At 37.2% G+C, this 22,208-nt stretch overlaps 1 protein-coding gene across 40 annotated transcripts in view; it reads right to left on the reverse strand.

Moving 5' to 3' along the window:
• Positions 1 to 21,832, reverse strand: part of IKZF2 (IKAROS family zinc finger 2) — a 165,344-nt gene extending 143,512 nt beyond the window's left edge. For 2 of the 40 annotated variants that reach the window (XM_021076008.1, XM_021075982.1), the window contains exons 1-4: positions 20,774 to 21,040; positions 19,552 to 19,618; positions 17,978 to 18,026; positions 17,054 to 17,158 (exon numbers count right to left, since the gene is read on the reverse strand). In XM_021076008.1, the coding sequence (XP_020931667.1) occupies positions 17,054 to 17,158; positions 17,978 to 18,026; positions 19,552 to 19,554 (157 nt within the window). In that variant the 5' untranslated portion in view covers positions 19,555 to 19,618; positions 20,774 to 21,040. The other 38 variants (XM_021076004.1, XM_021075995.1, XM_021076009.1 and 35 more) reach the window with 36 other exon arrangements.

The following is a 22,208-nucleotide window of genomic DNA, read 5'->3' on the forward strand; positions in this document are numbered from 1 at the left end:
TCAAGAAAGGATTCAGATAAAAACTTGGGGGGAAAAAAACTTTCATAAAGGTTGGGTATCTGATCCTAGGTACTGTTATAATAATTATATCATGGATAAATGTGATTATTATCACAACTGCTCTAAGAAAATTGAGGTCTGTTCTCAGAATCTAGCATAAACAGAACTGTGTACAGTCCAAGGAAGAGCCATTTGATTTATGGGTTTTTTTAAAGATCTTTGGGATTTATTGCCCAGGTAAGATTTGACTAAAAACAGCAGCAGTCTGATTCCCATTTTCATGCATGTCTACTAAACAGCTATGTTATGATTTGAGAGATCTTCGACCAAAGAAATTAGAAAACTTCATTAGACAAAACATTATTATTGCTTTAACAATAACTTTAAAACTATACATTTTCCCAACAATATCTTTTAACTCATACTTCTCAACAAAAAAAATAACCAAAATGTCTTGTGGTGAACTCAATGTATTTGTATATGCATATATTATATATACACATATAAAATCCAGATTCTCTACAGATCTTTTAGATGGATATATAAAATCTATCTTTGTATTGTAGAACTACACTGGCCTAAAAAATTGCACTTTTATGAAGCCATGTGAGGCTTCTAAGCACTTGAAGCTTTTAGTCCAACATAGTATTCTGCTTGAATGAGTGCTGAGAAGAGAGTTAAGAGTCTAAGCTAGCGCTAACTTTAGACCATTTATTTTAAAACTGCCTTGTGGGTAAAAAGACCAGCTGGGTGATGTGTCCTCAGGACACACAGTGCTGAAGTGACCAAACCTGTGGGGTCAATCTGAGTAATAACTTACAGAAATAACTGAGTTACATCTCTAATGCATCCAGTCAGATAAGCAATTTATATTAACTCACAATGTAGTTAAAAATTAAGAGGCAACGTTCTTAATTGAGAGACGGATACCTGTAAGGCACTGTGCTAGCTAACTTCCATGGAAAAGAAACTAATTTTGCTTGAAATGTGTTAGGTCCTGTGATAGAAGCTTTACTAAAGTTATTCATCCCCACAACATGCCCAGGAGATCAGCACTAAGGTTCCCTATTTGACAAACGAGGACAGGGAGACTAACACAGCACAGCCCAAGACAGAAATCCAAGTCTGATCAGCCACTAACGTCCGTCAGGTTCTGACTGCAACCCTCGGGCTGCAGAGATTACGGTCATTTCCCCTGCCCCCCAGGAGATTCCAGTCTTACAGGGGAGATAAGATATATACCAGCCAGGGAGTAGTGGTAAAACAAGATAGGAAGTGATAAAGGCTTCCTAGTTTTAAGAGAGGAAACTACTCCTGGATAAAAAGGAGCATTTGGCTTTAAGGACTGATTATACTGTCTTTAGGCTCACAGTAACCCAGACCCAGGGAAAAAAACCTTCAACATGAAAAGCAAAATGTACATCTTTAAGTGATCTCATTAGGATTTACAAAGATTTCTGCATCTTTTAACCAAATGACTTATGAGTAGTCTGTGTATATGCACTCTGCTATAAACTCTTTTTAAAAGAATATCCACTTTTCTTCCTGATCCCTCACAGGAAAAGAGGGGAAAAGGGACATTACTGGAGTCAGATATATAGTTCTAAGAATTTCAGATATGTAACAGAGACACAGGTAGTGATGGAGGACATAGCTCCATGAGGATGGACATTCACAGAATTTCAGATCCATAACAGGGAATTCACTTACCAGCATATCTAAAGTACACAAAACCCCACTCTAGTCCAGGTCTGGAGGGAGACACACCGTACAGTCAAAATCCCACTACCAAACACATCTTCTGAACTGCCACCCTCAAAAGAAGTGCGTTCCCACCGCTTAATTATCATTTCAATTACATCCCTCGTAAACAGAGCAGGTTTATTTGTGATTCGCTTTAATTAGGTAATTTTAGTTTCATTTCTTTAGTAATTGATTTGAATACAACAGAATTAATAACTGCCTCATATCTGCACACACATTTCTTTTCAAACAAGGATGATCTGACAGCACTCAGACAGGTGAAGAGCAAAAATACCCAGTCAGTAATGCAGACATTTTGAGTTTTATCAGCAATGCCTTGGACTACTCTTTTTTAAAAAATGTTGTGGATTAAAAGCAGACTAAAACCATGACATAATTTTTATAAGTTATAAAAGTACATGTAGGTGAGATCTTCTTCTTGGTTATTTGATTCAGGTTTTTTCTCATACTCTTTTTATCTAAGGATAACATAATAGCTACCATTCTGGTTAACTTACCACATGCCCAGTCACCATTCTGCAGCCTTTACATATATTATTTCTAATGCTCACCACTCCTCTGACCAGGCAGATTATTAATATCCTTGTTTTACAAAGTGAGACTCTAAGAGATAAAATCTCTCTATAAAGGTCACACATTTGATATATATCCGGGCCTACTTTTTTATACTACACAGGGAGGGGAAGAGGAAAATTCATTCAATTCTGTAATTTAAAAAAAAAAATGTGTATATTATCATTTAATAACAAATAAAATGCTTAAGTAATGCTAGGAAGAAAAGACTCTTCTGAGACTGTTTAAATAAACATTAAGTTCAAGTTTTAATGAACATATTGCATGCTAGATGTGAAAGTGTTCCGGACAGCATAAAATGGTTTACAAACAAAATATGTTACTTTTAATAGGCTTAAAAAGTGTGTTTTTTCTTCAGCAAGTTAAACACATACCCTGATCTTGTTTTTATTACTTAAGGCTTAGCAAATTCTTCCTTTGACAATCATACATGTGTAAACTTCATCTCACGTCTGATAAATTTTTACTGCAGTATTATCACAAGGTTAATTTTAGAAGAGTATTCCAGTAGGTAACAGCCAACCTGGGAATTCTAAATCTCTGACAGGGTATGATATCAAGAAAAATTTTTGAAACACTCAGCGCTTGTGTTTTAGATTCTTCAGGAGGAAAACTGGATGCAAAACCCCATCTCATCTGCTAAATATCAAGTTCCTTCTTCATTGCGGCCTCCCAAGGGAGGAGGGGGGAAGAAAGCAGAGAAAGTTCTTACTGTCTCTGGCAGGCTCTGGTCTCCCTGACTCCACGATGTGCTTTCCCACTGAAGTGAAGTAAAAAGGCAATTGAGGGACAAGACCAAAGGTGAATGCCTCAGTGATAATTTAGCCACACAATCAGTTAGGATTCTTCTCGGACACAGCACATACTTCAGTCACTTTTGCAAAAGATAAAAGCAATAGATTGGTCCAAGGTGGCCATCAGTAACACCACTGGTTTTTGACAGCAGTGTATTCTAGGTACTACAGACTTCTCTACTGCTTCAATCTTCCCATCTTTGTAGGCTGAAACCCTTAGAATTCTAGTTCTTCTAGCCAGTCTACTCCCATCTTTCACTCCCTGGCTAACAGATATACTTCTAGTGAAAATCAATTTTTATCATTTATCTTCTACCAGAAACCACTCTATTCTGATGGCCACATTTCTCAATATTCAAGCAAGAGGCAGTTTCCTTAATTAACTTACAAATTCAGATTTGTCTTTTTTCTTTTTTTTTTTTTTTTTTTTTTATGGCCGTACCTACAACCTGTAGAAGTTCCTGGACCAGGGATCAAACCCTCACCACAGCAGCAATCAGAGCTACTGCAGTGACGATGCCAGATCCTTAACCTGCTGTGCCACAAGGAAACTCCTACAAGCTCAGATTTTTCTTTATTTATGCTTTCTGAAAGAAGAAAAAAGGGAGGGAAAGATCTGATTTTAAATCTGCCCTATTCCTCTCTCTAGTAGATCTACTAACAGGAGTCACCTCTGTGCCTTATCCCTCACTTCCAGATTCGTCACTTGTATTCTTCTTGAGCTAGCTAGCTCTCTTCTCTGTTTTCTATACTTCACACCTCTGCTCTCTCCTTTCAATGAGCAACATTCAATGGAATTTTAAATTGATGAACATGAGAAAAGAGACAAAAGCCCTTATTAAAAAGCCAACTTGATTATCACACACAAAACAGAAAAGAAAACCTAAGATAAGTTCTAACTTATTCTACTTAGATTTCTTCTGGCATCGTGATGCTACATGTCTCCTTACCATTGCTTAGAAGTACACTTTTACAGCACATTATTTCCTTTACAGCATCTCATGCTATGAATGAATACCACTCCAGAAAAATTTCAGAGTATGTAACTTTACGTGGAAATTCCACTGTATTAAAACCATGACGAAAATAACTTATATTCAGACCAAATCTAAAATAATACTCCGTAAGTCTGCAGACAGTATTTGTACATGAGAATACCTTTTCTTTAGTATTTGTACATGAGAATACCTCTTCTATAGCAATAGCAGCAATCCATTATCCTAAGTATATAAATAATATCACTGAAATTTCATGGTTAGACCTTTCTAATCAGAGATATCATCTCTTACAAAAGAGCTCCATACTTTATTTCTTTGAGAATTTGATTGACTGAATTAGGTTTTTTTAATTATACAAGTAAAATATCTTTTATAAAAGATCCAAATGCTTTAGAACCATTCAGAACAAATAATAAAACACTCTATTCACCTTCACATAGTCCAAAGTAAACTCTACCAATAATCTGGTCTTTCCTGCCTCTTTCCTTCCTTATTCTTTGCTTTTACACACACACACACACACACACACACACACACACACAACATAAATGGCACTCTCTTGCACATAGAATTGTATGTGGTATGATACAACTTTTTCATTAACTACAGTTCTCTGATCTGCTTAAAAAAAATAGATCTTCAAATTTGTTGTCAATTACTATACTCAAACTGTGGGACCAACTAAAACTACTCAAATTCATCAAAAAACTTTAATGTAAATAGCTTTACTGTAAGAACAATTTATGTAAAATTAACATTTTATTTTTTTATTTTTTTTATTTTTTTGTCTTTTTCTCCATTTGGGGCCACACACGTGGTACATGGAGGTTCCCGGGCTAGGGGTCGAATCAGAGCTGTAGCTGCTGGCCTACACTACAGCCACAGCAATGCTGGATCCGAGCCGCGTGTGCAACCTACACCACAGCTCATGGCAATGCCGGATCCTTAACCCACTGAGTAACACCAGGGATCAAATCTGTGTCCTCGTGGATACTACCCAGGTTTGTTAACCACTGAGCCACAACAGAAACTCCTCCAAAATAATGTATTTTAAATTGTTTTCTTGGGAAAGAGGTGGGTATTTCTTTTTCGTTTGTTTCTGTTTCCAAAAAAACTGAATCCAAAGACTGTCATTAGGACATGCATTTGTCATAGTTCAGACAAATGGCAGTATGTAATTCATATTTTGAGAGTTTAAAAACAGCAGACTCACAAAAAATATCTCATATTTCTTTTTCTAGCTCTCAGTTATGTTCAAATAAAATCTATTACCACTTTCAAATATTTTGTGAACATTCAGCAGTATAATTCATTTTATATTTCAAAATACTGCATGACAATCAATGTTTTTAAAGTATTTGTAATTTTAAAGTAGTACCTGAAGATGATTAGGTACTACATACCTATTTTCAATACCTAAAAATTCTTAAACAGCCCAATTTCCAAGCTCTGATATATGGATGATGTAAGTCATCATTTCTTATAAAAATAAGTAAACCTATTGCAATCAAGAATTAAACAGGAGTTCCCGGCATGGCTCAGTGTTCAGTGGTTAACGAACCAGACTAGTACCCAGGAGGACGTGGGTTTGATCCCTGGCTTTGCTCAGTGGGTTAAGGATCCAGCATTGCCTTGAGCTGTGGGGTAAGCTCCAGACACAGCTCGGATCCGGCTGTGGTGTAGGTTGGCAGCTAGAACTCTGATTCGACCCCTAGCCTGGGAACCTCCATATACCATGGGTGCGCCCTAAAAAAGACCAAAGTAAAGGAATTAAACATAAATCCTCAGCCCTAAAATGTATACAAACACTACTGTTCCATCAAAAAGCTAACAGATGTATTGAAAATAAGCCATCTACCTCAGACCATCTGAATAATAAAGATACTGACATAAGGCTGATTAAAAGACTTAAAAGACGTGTCTTATAAAAGAAATGTATTTCCAAGTGTAAGTATAACTAAAATGTTTGCTTTGAACAGCAGAAACAAAACAAGGCTCTTCATGAAAATGACCATAACAGGAAATGTTTTATATAGTTGCAGAAGAAACAACTCCTCTTTAGAACTCAGCCAGAAATTCTTAAAGTTAATTCAACAGAGACAAAGCAATGTAGTTCCCCAGTACTTCAAAATATGGCCAAGCCCTGCATACTGATGTCTTAATAAGTGGTAGGTAGAGTTGACACTGTCAGGTATAAGGAGAGCTACAGCTTCCATGATAATAAGAGAGCAATGACAAAAATGTCAAAGGTGTAGACACCTAGAATGTTAATTTATTAGAATGTGACTTTACACTGATTAATTATATGCTCCTCAAAATATCTGGAGAGCATAAGAAAAGTTAATTGAACCATTCCATTTTGTATATGCAGTTTTAAATAAGTGATAGAGAATTGATTTTAAAATTATAAGTATATAGAGTGAAATCTATAAACTCTAAGTGTTCCATATTAAGATATTAGTAATGAAGATGATGATGACTATAAAATATTCACAGAAACATTCACACTCACTCAGATTCCACTGAACATGACAGTGTAGAAGCAGAAAACTTAAGAGCTGTTTAAAATATTGAAGATCATCTGTTTGGGACTGATCTGAAGACTACAAAGTCCTTTTGAGAATGACACATGGTTAAAATAAATACAGACCCTAACAACGAAAATCACAAGTAAGATGATCTTTCAGAATTATTTCCACTTCGAAGAAATCAACTTTCCAAGTTTTCTCAAATAGATCAGAAATACATTATTTAAAGACATATGCAATATGCTAATCCAAGTAGTTCCTTAACTGAACAAATTACTGGGCTCCTACAATGACCCAGTAGGATACTGAAAACTGGAAAAGAAGTAGATAAGGCATCGCCATTTCTCCAAAGATTCACATCTGGAAAATCTCTACCTTCTTTATAATCAACGTGGGGCTCCAAAATAAAGCTGTGTGCTTTGAAAAAAATATTCTCAGAGTCACACTCAGTAATTAAGTTAGCCTTCCCTATTAACTAACCTAAAATACCATAATTTTCTATAAAATCTCATTTTCTGCTGTCAGACTACTTCAATGATTTCACAAAACTAGTGTGATGTTTGTTCCTCCTGACCTATAAACTAGGAGCACTTCTTGACCCCTGGCTGACGTAGGGTGTCTTTCTCAGGTGGCAGTGCTATTTTCTGTCTTCATCTAAAATAGATATTAAGACCTCCTAAACTGCTGACCACATCACCCACCCACATTTCTGTGAGTGGAAATTTGAATTTGAGGTAACAGTAGTTATAGTACCCTTCAAAGGCATTTATGAGATTGCTTTCATAGAGTCAAGGTATAAAATCAACTTTTAACAAATCTAAGCAGAAACGTAAAAATACCTTAAAGTAAACAAATGAGTTCTAGACTTAAATTGGTTATAACCTGATTAAATGCATGAATGTAAGTTAAAAACTGAATCTGGGGGATTTAGCCAAGGAAGCCAAGACAAAAGACTCTGAGCCTATATTTTGGCTGAGCCTATATCTAGGGAATCTAAATCCATGTCCATTCAGAAAGGAAGGAATTAGACAAAAGACTTCATCTACAGTGCTCCAAATGGCAATGCTATCTCTATTGTGATGATGAATATATCAGGATCTCTTGATCTGATGCCACTAAACATTTGAAGGATATCACTATCTCCCTTTGTTCACATTCCTTGCTAATGAAATGACCTTTGCTGTTTTACCCATATAGTCAGTTCACAAGAAAAAAATCTGGTAAAGCCAACTGGAGTGATGCAGATTGTATGTTAGTGGGTTAGGGTTTTGTTTGTTTGTTTGGTTTGGTTTCTCAGTTTGTTTTTTTATTTGTTTGTTTGTTTTACTTTTGTCTTTTTAGGTCCGTGCCTGAAGCATACAGAAGTTCCCAGTCTAGGGGTCGAACCGGAGCTGTAGCTGCTGGCCTACACCACAGCCATAGCAATGCTAGATCTGAGCCTCACCTGTGACCCACGCCACAGCTCGGCAATGCCAGATCCTTAACCCACTGAGGGAGGCCAGAGATTGAATCCGAGTCCTCATGGATACTAGTTGGCTTCATTACTGAGCCACAATGGAAACTCCTATTTGTTTTATTTTTAATCAAAGTATAGGCATAAACTGTCATTCCAATTTTAAATATCAATTTTGCAAGCCTATTTAATGTGAATCAACCTTGAGATAATGGGACCACTCTTAATGTGCTGCCAGTCAATTTTCGGAACTTACAAGGCTGAGAACTAAATCCTACATTATAAAAAGTTTCTTGGGGGATCCTGTTATTCTGTGGGAAGCTATTTTAGAAGCTGGCTGTATTTTCATCTTTGTTTCATTGTGCATCTTCAAATTTATACACTTTTGAAGAACTCCTAGAGGTAAAAGATGAGAAGCAGGTCATTTATCTACAATGGATATAAATCATGGTGAGCACATCACACTTATTTGAGTATAAATGCAATGGGATTATTAATATCTCAAATAAAATAAGAATTCATTTGGACCTTGAAAGATAACATCCTCTCAAAAAAAATTCCTAACATATTTTTTATGCCCTGGTATCAGTAGTGCATAATAAAGTGCATGATAAATGTTTGCTGGATCAATGAATAAAAGACAAAAAATATCTCTATCACAAGTTCTGAATCTCCACATAACAGGAAATCTCAGTTATTCGTCATTAACATTCATTTGAAATTTCATGGTAATCAGAGCTTACATTTTCAAGATGGAGTTCTATAATATATATTTTGAGGAAATAGATATGCTAATTAAGATGTTTTCTACACCACATTTTTCTTTCTAGATTATTTTACCCCAAGAGGTACAATATTATAAACATTTAAAAAAATTAAGTATGCACCAAATAATTTTCAAACAATATATATCACATATATTCATCTTAAAGTTTTCAAAAAGGCTCTGCATAAAATCATTAAATTCTTTGGCTATGAGTATAGCAGAACTCACCAGTACTAAACAAATTTTATAGTTTTAAGCTATAAAATTCTATGTGAGAAATAAGTTATAGGATAAGGACAAATCATTACAACAGAGGCATTGGAGAATATGGCATATATTAATTAGCCTTAAGACTTTTTAAACTATATAACAATCAAAGTTATGATATTAAATAGATCACAAAATTTTTTTCTTTTTCTTTGGCCATGACCATGGCATGTGGAGGTTCCCGGTTAAGCAGTAGAACCCAAGCCACAGCAGCAGCTCAAGCCACAGCAGTGACAACAGCAGATCTTAATCCCCCGAGCCATCAGGGAACCCCAACCACAAAACTTTAAGGAGAAAGGCTGGCATGTTTTGTTTAAAAGTCAGTGAGTTGACTACATCAACTAATCCAACTTCCAAGACTATCGTAAAAGGTCTCCATTAAGCAAAAGAGTTCATTAAAACCTGTGTTCATACACTGCAGTATAGATTTTTTTTCTTTTTTTTTTTTGCTTTTTAGGGCTGCACCCACAGCACATGGAAGTTCCGAGGCTAGAGGTCGAATCAGAGCTGCAGCTATTGGCCTACACCACAAACACAGCAATGCAGGATCCAAGCTGCATCTATGACCTACAGAACAGCTCATGGCAATGCCAGATCTTTAACCCACTGAGTGATACCAAGAATCAAACCTGCATGTATCCTCCTGGATCCGAGTTGGGTTCATTAACTTCTGAGCCACGAAAGGGAACTCCTAGAATTTTTATTTAATGGGGCAGTTGGCAAAATAAGATCACTGATCAAATTGCTGAGAATTACTTACAGAAGAATTTTTTTAAAAAATACTAGAGTATTGTCGGAGTTCCCGTCATGGCGCAGTGGTTAAAGAACTCAACTAGGAACCATGAGGTTGCAGGTCAATCCCTGGCCTTGCTCAGTGGGTTAAGGATCCAGTGTTGCCGTGAGCTGCGGTGTAGGTCACAGATATAGCTCAGATCCCGCGTTGCTGTGGCTCTGGCATAGGCCGGCGGCTACAGCTCTGATTAGACCCCTAGCCTGGAAAACTCCATACGCCGTAGGAGCAGCCCTTGAAAAGGCAAAAAGACCAAAACAAAAACAAAAACAAACAAAAAAAAGGAATACTAGAGTATTGTTAAAGTAATACAGGAGGGACGGTACCCAAATCACACGCTACATATTAGATTTCTCTAAGGAGAAAAACTCACGCTTCAGTCTAATCTATCCTCCTTCTGCCTGAATGCTATCCTCTCCCAAATTCACATGTGCTTCAAACTCCCTGTACCCACAGAATTAAACTAAACTAAATCTCTTCTAAAAACCTGCTCCAGTATTTCCTAACATCTCTAATAGAACCTACTGCCATCTATCCCATAATCTAGAGATCATCACCAGGAACTTTCTCCTCTCCTTAACCCTCCTATCCAAGGCCTGTCCGCTTTAAGTAGTAAGTACTTCCCAAAGTCTTCTCTTCCTTATTATCTCCCTACCACTATTTCTCATGACTTCTCCCCTCTATTACAACAATAGCCTGTTAAAGAAGCCCCTGCCCCTACACTGGTCCCTGTGCATAATCTTTTTCCCCATCTTGCAGCTGGTACAATCCATATCAACAAAAAGACTGAAGTCGTCTACTTTGCTAAAACCTTGTGCTCCCTTGAAAACAAAATCCAAGTTTCCTCTCATACAAAATATTCCATTATCTTGCCCTGGTTAATTTTCCAGAGTCATCTCTGCCCTCAAATTCCGAGGCCTCAACTTTACACTCCAGAAATACCAATCTGCTTGTATTTCCCAGAACATATCATATTATTTCTCAGCTTTCACTGTGGAATCCTTCAGTGAACAAGCCTTCCTCTTCTCTCCTAAATCTTATTCATTTAGTAAGTCTCAGCTTAAGCAGCCTCTCTCTCCAGGAAGTCTTCCCAAACCAGTACCACCCCTCACACCCCATAACAACAAGAACACAGAGCTTATCTTAGTATGATGCCCTATTTTGCCCTCTTTCAAAGCAGAGTGTGAGCTCCAGGAGGACAAAGACAGTGTACTATTCACCTCTGGATTCTCCTTACAGTGCCTGACGCATAAAAGATAGCCTATAAATATATCTGTTTTATTAATCAGTTAGAACAATATAGCAACATAAGTGATAATTATATTTTAAACTTACTTAAAATTTAAAACACCTAAACCATTACCCCTAAAATGCACAATTAGCAACAATCATCTGCAACTTGATTAGGTATCATCAAATGAAAAACATATGGTACTATTAGAAGCAACAAATAAGGTAAAGTTTTAGATACAGAGTTTCAAAGAAAAAATTGATTGTAGATATGGACAGTTTATTCAATTAAGAGAAAATTTTCCTTTTCCATTCTTAATGACTGGTGTCTCTGGAGCACCAATAACAAGTGATGATTTTCTTTACATATAACCAAAAACATAAAACTATGTTCAGGAACACTGAAACCCAATAAAAACATTTGTAGCATGTAGACAAACTCTACTTCTTTCTCACCAAAATCATCGTAGATATTATAAATCACAGAGGGGTTTTCCCTCAACTTTTACTCTCTATTATTAGAAATGCCTATCTCCACTCCATGGACCTATGCAGTAGAATCAAAAAAGCAAAAGATCTGAATTTCAAACAAATACGGATTCGGAAAAAAAACTTTCTTATGAGTCATGAATTGGTACAAAAGTAACTTGACAGCTCTGAGTGACAGCAGCAATGATTTATTGGATCTTAGCAGGTATTCTACACATATTGCCTCATCTAAACTTCACGTCAGTCCACAGAGGTAGGTATTGCTTATCCCCATTCTACAGATAAGAACACTGGAGCTCAGAGATAGGAAGTAACATGACTAAGGTCACACAGCAAACAAGTGGCAAAGCAAGAATTCTAACAAAAACTTGTATAACTACAAAACCCGTATTTTTAACCACCTGAAATCTATTGCTTCTGAGCCTCAGTTCTCTGTATTATAAAACAGAGTAACTTCACAGAGCTACTGTGGAGACTAAGCAAAATGATATGGATGCACTTGGTATAGTTACACTCAATGAAATATGCCCCCTTCTTTCTCTCACTCCGGTGGTGATTAAACATTTATAATAAGTGAAATCGTGCCTAAATACTCTTTACCTATTTCAAAGCAGAGATAGCCTGAGTCTTGATTAATTCACAAAAAGGAAAATACTACCAGATAATAAATATATTTTATATAAACAGATTTAAAGGAAAAAAGCAAAGAAAAACAACATAACCTACCTCATTTTAGGACTGTGATCCTGCTGTTGATCTCTTAGAACATTATAAGATCAAAATATCAAAGTCAGAGAAGAGTATAGGACCCAGAGATCTCAATTCATTACGGCTTGAAGAAAGACTTCCAAAAGAACCTACCCAATCACATTATTATTATTATTATTTTAATGTATTTCAGTGGGGAAGACAAATTTGGACAAATATAGAGGCAATAAAAATAATACCTCTATAGTAAGTTGTTTTGTTTCTCCAAAACAGACATTTATTCCTACTTCAAAACAGCCTAAAAAGAGGGATGAGGGGGAGAAGAATGAGGAGCAAAGAAAAAAAAGGCAATTTTGCTGTTAATTCCCTGCTCATACACACTTCCTTTAGTTCCCTTTTCTTTTTCTTTCAGTACATGGCCATGACACTTACCTCTGAGAGGTGTAAAGAAATCAAGTCAAACTTAAAAAAAAAAAATTTCCTAACAAGTAAATAATTAAATGTAAGGCATGTTGGGTACATATACAAACTAAGTGCTACAGTTTAAAACAGTTGAGTTTTTACATCAAGCCCATCTGGTGTTATATTAGGGTGTGTCCTATGGAAATCCAACCAAGGATGACTGCCAAACTAAGCTCCAGAAGACAACTCAGAAAACTGGTGAGTCCCACATCATAAGCTATATTTTTAAAAGTGCATCAGAGCATCTGTTTAATAAGATTATCTGTTATCACTCTACCCGCATAATAAAACCCTATTCTACTTCTGTGAATACTGTTTTTATCACTAAAACATGGATCAGAGTTGGACATGGGGGGGGGGACCCTGAGATAATGACATTTTAGAGAGAGAGCAGTTAAGTGATCTAACTAACCCACAAGGTAATATCAGTTTTATGTCCCAATCCTGACGAGGTCATTCTTCTGCTAAGGGACCTAAGAAGCCAATGGATTTCTTCACGCCTCCACTGCCACACAAGAAAAATAGAAATCATAATATACTGATGCTTCAAGAGGTTCTAAATATGGAAACCAGCTAAGAAAAAAGAAAAAAAAAATGAATGTAAAGTGCTGTGAAAAGACTAAACTAGATTTCCTGACCTGATTATTGGTCAGAGTCTTGTAAAACTAGAATTACTACTTCTTCCAATTCCATACATGCCACCTAGCTATCAAACTGACTGATAAATGGTACTGACTGCAAAGCTGATCTATGTAAAGGTTTTAAAGTAATAGAAACAAATTTGTGTCACAATGTATTTTCACACCATTCGCTACCTTCCAAGAAAATTTACTTATTGCCATTAAAAAATTGATGATGATAAGAAAAATAAGATTAATTACCATTTTGGAATGTTAAAAACTTTTCACAGTAGTCAACAGCAAGTATAGAACAGTCTGAAACTGATACAACAGCTACTACATAAGAATTGGAAATAGGCTAACCCAGAAACAGAAGGAATCACAAAATAAGTCTCCTCTGATGGGCTGAAATTCAATATGCATTATTTTTATATTGTTCTATCTGAGTTGTCTGTCTCAGATTCTTAACTTCCAGATTCTATTTTTAAAATCACTTAACACTGTGTATTTCCAGTAGCCATCAAGGCATATACTGTCATCCCTGACACGGAAGATTGTCAGCAGACTCAATGTGTACACTTAATGATCTCCAGCAATGATGCCCATCTTCCTATCAAAGAGATCTTTAGTCTAGAAGAAGTCTAAATTTCTCTAAGAAAATTCACTCAGAAACACAGAAAGTAGTCATTAAAAAATGTTAAGATCACTAATATCTCTTACTTCTGTTTAAGATTATCCTACATGCTGAATTTTAAAAGCAAACAATGTCAGGCACTGCAACATTTTTAGTTCTCTCCCAAGTCACCGATGCTCTCTTCCAGCACTGTCAAATAATGATAGCTGCTGTCATTATTTTTTATACAATAGCTGGCAGCAAGTTGTACAGATACCCTTCATCTTGGAATAGTCATCAAATAACCTAAACAAATGATTAGGACCTTACAGTAAAACTGACCACTTTCTGAAAGCCAAAATAAGTGGGCTATCACATGGTACGGCTATTTTACTGCTAGAACGTTAGTCATCTTATAAAAATCAAGTTTTATTTATTTTTTTTCTAAACTCTTTTAAAATAACTTTTTACCTCTTACCCATATACTCCCGTCTTCTCCTTGCTGCTGTGGAGCCTATCTTATTCTATCATAAAGGTTTTTCACATTTACTTTCAGCTCTAATACTTTCAATCAAAATTGAAATTCTGTTTTCAGGAAGTCACAGCTCCTCAGAAAGACTATTTGAAGGTATAAAAAATGCGTAAAATAAATAGGTTCTTTTCATTTAATAAAGTCAACAATGCATATAAAGGAATTTAGAAAAACTAGTGATCTCAGAAACAAGTGATCCGACAAGTTGTACACGCTCACAAAATTATTCCAAGTCACAGAAAAATATCTGACTGATGGACTATAGGTCTCTTACTCTAATTAACAGACAAGAGTCCCTCTCTAGCACTATTTGCTTTGGCAATCTAAAATGCTGATATTCTCCTAGATCTAACAGAGAGGAAAAATGGGTATCTTCTCCATCTAACACCTAAGTGGGTAACCTAGATACTGTAAATAGAGGCTACATAAAGGATGCAACAGACAGCTCTGAAGTGAGAGCCAAAATATTTAACCTGCAACTCTTGGGGAAAGAACATGAAAACACATGCAGCTTAGCCAAAAACTATACTAAAATGGAATTGCCACAGGCTAGTAAGTTAAAACAAAAACAAAAACAAAACCTCTTTACTAAACATAATTTTACTGCTGTTGGGTGAGAAAAACTCAAATGTCAAAAGCACAGTTCTTATTTGTTCAAGCTGATCATGTCTACACTCTATAATGTTTATTTAAAATAAACGAGTGAACTGCCTTTTTGGAAGGACTACTTTCCCAAAACCAAAATCAAATTCACAAATAAAGGAGCTAATTAACCAATTAACAAGTATTTTTCTGCTAATATTCTAGTGGTGGCTAGGGGATGACAAAGTCTCATTAATCATTATTCCCTACCTCTTATATTCAATGTGTCTAAAGACAATAGCTAAATATTAAACTAACAGAAACTGCATACCAATCTATCATTACTCTCTAGGAAATTAAATAAAAATTATCTGAGAAAAATCTATCCTACCAAGGACTTAGTAACATTAAATGCTAAAATGTAAAAACTGTACTCCCTACATTGCAATAGTACTATAACTTTTATCAAATCAATACCCAAGTAGCAAAAAAAAAAAAAAAATTAATGCTACAAGATCCATTACAAGAGATTAGCACTATAATTTAACATACATTCCCTCACTATTAATTTTTTTTCCTACATGATAAAGGAATTTCAATGACTGCTTCTAGAATGAAGTGCTTCTTAGGAAGTGGTTCCCATTAATAAAAATAAAGAAAACTTTTAAATTGGTAAAGTAAATTCACATACTTCAATCAAAACTTCAAGTTAATAGCTAGAATCAAAGTGAATGAATGGCAAAATGTATTCAATAGTACTCTATATACTCCTGCTTATAATTCAGAAGTCTTAACTACTTATAAAGCTATACAGCAACATCAAGTTTTGAAAACTGTAAGAGGGAAGTGGAAAGAAAAATGTGTTCTCTCAGGATAATCAGAATTAACATATTAAGAATACGTTCATAATTCACTAGATGATTCAGTTTTCAGCTATTAAGTTTTTGTTAAAAGAAAATACCTTTCCTTCACATATCACCCAAATAGAATACTTCTAAATTAAATTATATTTACATATGTCAGATGTCCTTTCTATATAAGAATATAACATATATCAAAAGTATAAGGGAAACACAAGATTTCAAATTATGTTTAAATAGGAGTAATAAGTCACTGAACTTGGTAACCTATAAAAACATTATAATTAAGAGAAAACAAACCATATTCTCAATAAGGTATTTTGTCTTCTGTCACTGACGGTATGTAAGCTGCCTTTTTACTACACAAAAACAATGTTTATTCTATCAATGAATGACCCTTTATCAAAAACGGTAGTCAAAACCATCTAAACCTACAAGTTCAAAACATCCTTCCCAATTTTCTCAATTCTTCTCTGGACAGTCTAAAACAAAATGCTTTCACTTTGCCAGAGAAATAGATGGAAATGAGTTCCACAAATTTTCAATTACACTTCACTTCCAATGCTTTGGAGGAGAAACTTTCACATTTTTGAAAAAGCAACTAACACTACCATCCTACCACTGATGGATTAGCTTTGTGCCAAGGCAACACAAAATTATTTCAATTTTACTGTGAGGAGTCCTTTCGAAGTAACATGTTTCCATGTATTTTTTATCCAACAACAAAAACAAACCTAGTCATAAACCTGGCAAGACAAAACAATAACCAGAAAAGCCTAACATTTCTTACCTGGTACAGGTAAGCACCAGCTCCCAAATGCCACCTTGGGATAGTTCAGACTAGTAAGCAGGCTCATGTTTTACGATACCAGAATGAACAGGAATAAATCTGTGTTGTTCTTTCTTTAGCAAAATCTATAGCAGGAGCTATACCACAATGTGAGAGGACCCTACAGACCTCACAAATTCAAGTCTATCACTAGAGAAATAGGAAAAAAAAAAAAATCATAAAATGAAGACTTACTGCTTGTCATGTGACTTGGGGAGGCATGCTGTCCATTGGGTGTGCTTGAGGTGAGGTCAATTGCCATATTGGAGTGCTCCCTTTCAGGTGAAAGCTCATTGTCACCTGCTTTCACAAAATAAAATCTTTTGGTCTCTGTTCATTTCATCTAAAATCTAAATACCAACTTTGTAATCATATATGCAGAGGCATGCAAAGCCCTGAAATTTTAATGAAATACACTTTTCTCTTAAAAAAACTACAAGGAAATGTTATTTAGAAATATATCATAAAGGAATGAAGTGATGAAAACCCACAACCAGCCCACAATAAAAAACTTAGAAATTTTTATTATCACATTCATCTTAACTGTAAAATAAGAGTGACTGGAGAAGTTGATTTCTAAAGCATCTTTAGCTGAAAAAAAAATTTTTTTAACATCTATTTGATCACTAAGTATACAGTCTCCTTAATGAGTATTTCCAAAACGCTGGTTATCAGAAAGTTGGACATTTGAGAGTTTGCTTAAAAAAGTCACTTTAAGTAAGCTAATTCTCTTTCACATTATATGTATGAAGAATTAGGTTACAGAGTAGTAAATATTTAGTACACACCATATTAGTAAACATATACGTAACTTGACCTATTCTAAACTTAAAGTAAATGAAAAATAATCAGTTAGGAAAATGTTGATCTGCTAAGCTACTACTGATTTAAATAATATCCTTAATATAGCAAGTATATATCTATATTTCCTTCTTATTTTCACTTCTGTGCTATTTTCTCAAACTCAAACAAGTTTGTGGTATTTTTCTCAAACAAGATGAAACTGTTAACAGAAGATAAGAGTATACAATTCTTGATAAAAACTAATTGAAAAATTAAAATACAGGTGAGAAACATAATTTTATTACCAATAACAGATAAATAAAAATGAATACTTACACGTTAAATAGCCATCAATAGCCTCTGTTTCCATAGTCAAAGTGCAATGCTGCAATACAAAAGATTATACCCTTAACACAATGATTCCTTTCAGGATCTGCCATTAAATGCTTAACTTATTTGAAGCGCCAAGCAGTTAGCCCATGTTGCTGCTGCTGCAACCTGTGCCCAAGAAACATACTACAGTGTACTGTATGTGCTCATTTGCAAGTCACTGAACTCTTTCTGCAAATGATCTGATTCCTGCTGGAGATAGGACAGGAAAGATAAGTGTGCCGTGAGATAGGCTTTAGCAAGAAAGGAATGACTCTTTTAATCAGAATTTACCTGGTTGAAAGAAAAAAAAAATAGTAAGGGGGTACACCTCAAATGTGCCAGCTTTCACTGGGATTGAAGTATTTTACCATTCACTACTTCCTACAATCAAGCTGCAGTTTGAGGACTTCCCGAGTATACAGATAGCTCTATTCACAATTGTTGCAAGTTGGTTCATCATGTTCTAATAGGGAGGGGGGGAGGACAAACAAACATAAAACAAAACAAAACAAAAAACTTAGTGCCCAAGTATGTCTTAAAGGTTTCTGTAGCAGTTACCCAACTCCCAGACGTGTATTGACATTTTAGCCAACCCCAAGTTCTGTGTAAGCACCTGTTCAAAGTAACCTTAATTTCCTGCCAGACCATGGTTGGGTACTAATACCGAGCCTACTTAAACGCATTCAGATTTTGAAAAATTCATACACTTTTTGCTGTGGGAAAAGGAGTCACTTTTTTAAAGTTTGGGGAATTATCTTCATGCACCAGTGACACAAAACAAGAACTTAATTCTCAGAAACACAAGTAAATTGTATGAGATGACACCCCCTAGCTTTGATTTCACCTAAGGAAAAGATCGATAAGCTAACTGTATTCTTTGAAGAAAAAAGTTTAAAGAATTGACATGTCCTGAGAAGATTTTTACTTATTTTTTTCCCTTTGGCCCTGGTCCTTTTTGCCTTTACTTTCAAAACTCTCACTGCACCAGCAGCTAAATTATTCACAATGAGCCATTTCTGTATTGATCGCCAAGTATATTTAGCCCTGGCTCCTGGAATTTCTCCATTACTTACTGGAAAACAGGCAGCTTCACTTCTTGTCTCCAAAACCACTTCCCTTCTCCCTCCCCTCCCCTTTCTTCACCACCACCCTCCCTACCCCCAAAAAAACTTTTCTTTCTTTCTTTATGGAATAATCAGATCAAATTCCCAACTCAGTCACTACATAGCACTTAAATTTCAACCTGCTATACTGTTATCAAATTCTTTAAAATTATGATTACATAAGGATTTAAAGAAAGGCATCCATAAAGTTTAAAAGGGGAGCAGTTTCTTCGGATATTTTACCAATGAGTTTATCTCTTTAAAAATGTACATATTTAACACACACATATTAAGAAAGAAACGTCAGGGAGAAGCGAAAGAAGTCTACCCCATCAATGAAATGGTTATTAACCCTCAGAGAAGAAAGAAAAGGAGAAAGAGAAACGAAATGTACATACAAAAGAAATTGTCCTTTGATTAAAAAAGATTCATCACCATTTCCAGCTCTGTCGGGAGATCTCAGCTTCTTCTAACCCCTCAAAGAGGAGGTGACAATGTCGGGCTGAAGATAAACGGAGAGAGAAAGAAAGAAGTTTTTTGTGTTTCCCCCTTCTCTCCTTCCCTCCCTTGCCCCCTCCAAGCCAAGCCCCCTGCAGAGTTCAAGGCGAGGAGGAAGGAAAAGCACTTTACAGGTGGGTCATTCCGAGCCCAAATCCAGCAAACAGATCGGCTGATAAACAAAACCAAGAAATGAGAGAGAAGGAACACCCCCCTTCTCCTCCTCCTCCTCCTACCCCTCCCCCTCGTCCCTTTGGGATGGTCTAGTAGGAAAAGTCACTCAGGAATGGCACCACGTACTTTCAGGAAAGAGGAAAAAAAGAGAGAGAGGTCAGTCAGTGCTACAGCAATGCGATTAACAAGAAGAGAAAAAACTTGATCCACCGGTTCCTTAAGAATCGACCAAAAGCTAAGACAAGAAAACTGAAAGAAAAGGGGGGGGGGTGAGAGGGGAGGGACAGTCAGGGAGAACCCAGCAAAGAACCTAGGCCAACTTCACAGGACTGTTTTTCACCCTTGGCAAGAAAATAAATAAATAAATAAAAGATAAAAAAAAATAAAAACTAAATCTTAATTCCATCTCTTTCGCCCATACCAGAACCTGTCAAAGTGATTTAATTGCTGCCTTTTTACGTGTCATATCAGGTTGTTGTTGTATTCACAATTCCAACAGAATCTGGATATTACCTTCTATCTGGACAGCTGCAATTTATTCCAAGCTGCCCAATCTTTCTTGGAATTCAAGTTAAAACAAAGCAAAACAAGTCCAAATCCATGACAGCTATAGAGATGAGAACTGATTGATCGATTCACATCCCAGAAACAGATTACAAGGAGGGGACGACAAATTAAGGCAGAAGACATCATCTGCAACCCGATTCTCTGAGCGTCCTTTACAGAAATCGTTACCCTAATCATAACCACAATCCATCCCTCCCAGAGAAAAAATGTCTATAGTATTATTATTATTACTGGTTAACAGCAACAAGTCATTTGATCACATCACAGTGCAAAACGAGATGCTATATAATTACACTTAACTTTGAAAACACTCCCCCCCTTTGCAAATCAGATACACATATTTATATATAATCTATGAATCAGAGACAAATAAAACAAGAGCTGTTCTTCGCCACGCAAAAGCCAAGCGGAGATTTACCTCAGCAGTGCATGCAGTAAAATAATCCCATCACCCTTTTGTTTGTGTTTACTGTTAGTGTGTCCTCTCTTTTTCTTTCTTTCCTGTGCCTAACGTGTGTTTGTGCACTGCAGTTGGTGGTGGAAACTAAGGCAGTGGATCTGTAGCTAAGGGTAATCCTGTTTTTACTTCCTCCATCTTCAGCGAGGAGCAGGGTTAGCCCGGGACAGCTGGTCAAACCCCGAGAAACCGATCCGCCTGAGCCAGAGCACATCTCCCCCGCCGGCCGGGCTCGCGCAGACGCCCGCGGGCGGAGGGCTGGCTGGCGGCGGCGGCGGCCACCGCGGCGGCGGCGGCGGCGGGCCCGGGGCGCGGGGACTGGCGGGCAAGAGGACGGGCGTGCGCGCGCGCGTGCGTGTGCGGGGCCTGGGCGCCTGTGCGTGTGTTCGTGTGTGTATGTGTGTGTTTATGTGTGTGTATGTGTGTGTGTGCGCGCGCGCGGGGGGGGCTGGGGAGGGCGCGAGTGCGCGTGTATGCGCGCAGGGCCGCTCGGCGCGCTCGGCAATCGATTACAGGACAAGTGCTGCCCCTGCGGCTCCGCGACGCGCGCACTCTCCTCGCGCCCACCCGCGCGCCGGGCCGCGTACCCCCTGGCCCGGCGCCCCCGGACGGTGGACCCCGCCCCCAGAGGGGGCACCAGGTAACCCGCTTCCGAGAGTACCCCGGCAGCCCCAATCCACACACCCCCGAGTCCTGGTAAATCTCACGTTTTCTGCCGGCTCGAAAGGAAGAATTGTAACGGCGAGGGGAGGTTCATTTCGGCCTCGTGAAGTTTTCTTTCAAACTGGGATTTGTGGTGAGGCCAGGCGAAAGGAGCGAGGCTGCTATCCAGGCGCGCGACGCGGAGCTCCGGGATCGGCGTCCTGGCCGGAGTCTGGGTGTGCGCGTGGACCCACCCACTCGGCTTCGCAATTAACTGTGCCGTGCAATTTCAGAAAAGGGCGCCGGATAGACCGAGGAGAGAGGGGTCCTCGGGAATGGATTGAGAAGGAAAGTCAGGTCTGAGATGAAGCTCAACTATTACTATTTTGAAAGTGCTTTACAGTGCAAGTTTAAAATTAGAGTGTTTACTTGTTTTTTTTTTTTTGTCCACCGGGCATGTGCCACGTCCACCAAAGTCAGAGGAACGGGTGAGGGTCCAAAAAGTTGTTAGGAGTAAACTATTGCCCATCAATAGCATCAATTGGCTATAGAACAGCTTTTGTATTTGGGAAGAACTTATACGGATCGTCAATGAGAAAAAAAAAAAAAAATACATGTTCTTTCTACAACTAGTCGCATTTAGCATCTTTCTCGACCACATTTGCAAAAAGAGGGAATAGAGACTTCTATAATTAAAGAGAAAAGGAAAATGAAAGGAGCTCAAAATACTGAACTGTGTAGTCTGGGTGGCTTA

This window comes from Sus scrofa, chromosome 15 (assembly GCF_000003025.6).
Source record: "Sus scrofa isolate TJ Tabasco breed Duroc chromosome 15, Sscrofa11.1, whole genome shotgun sequence".
NCBI lineage: Eukaryota > Metazoa > Chordata > Mammalia > Artiodactyla > Suidae > Sus > Sus scrofa.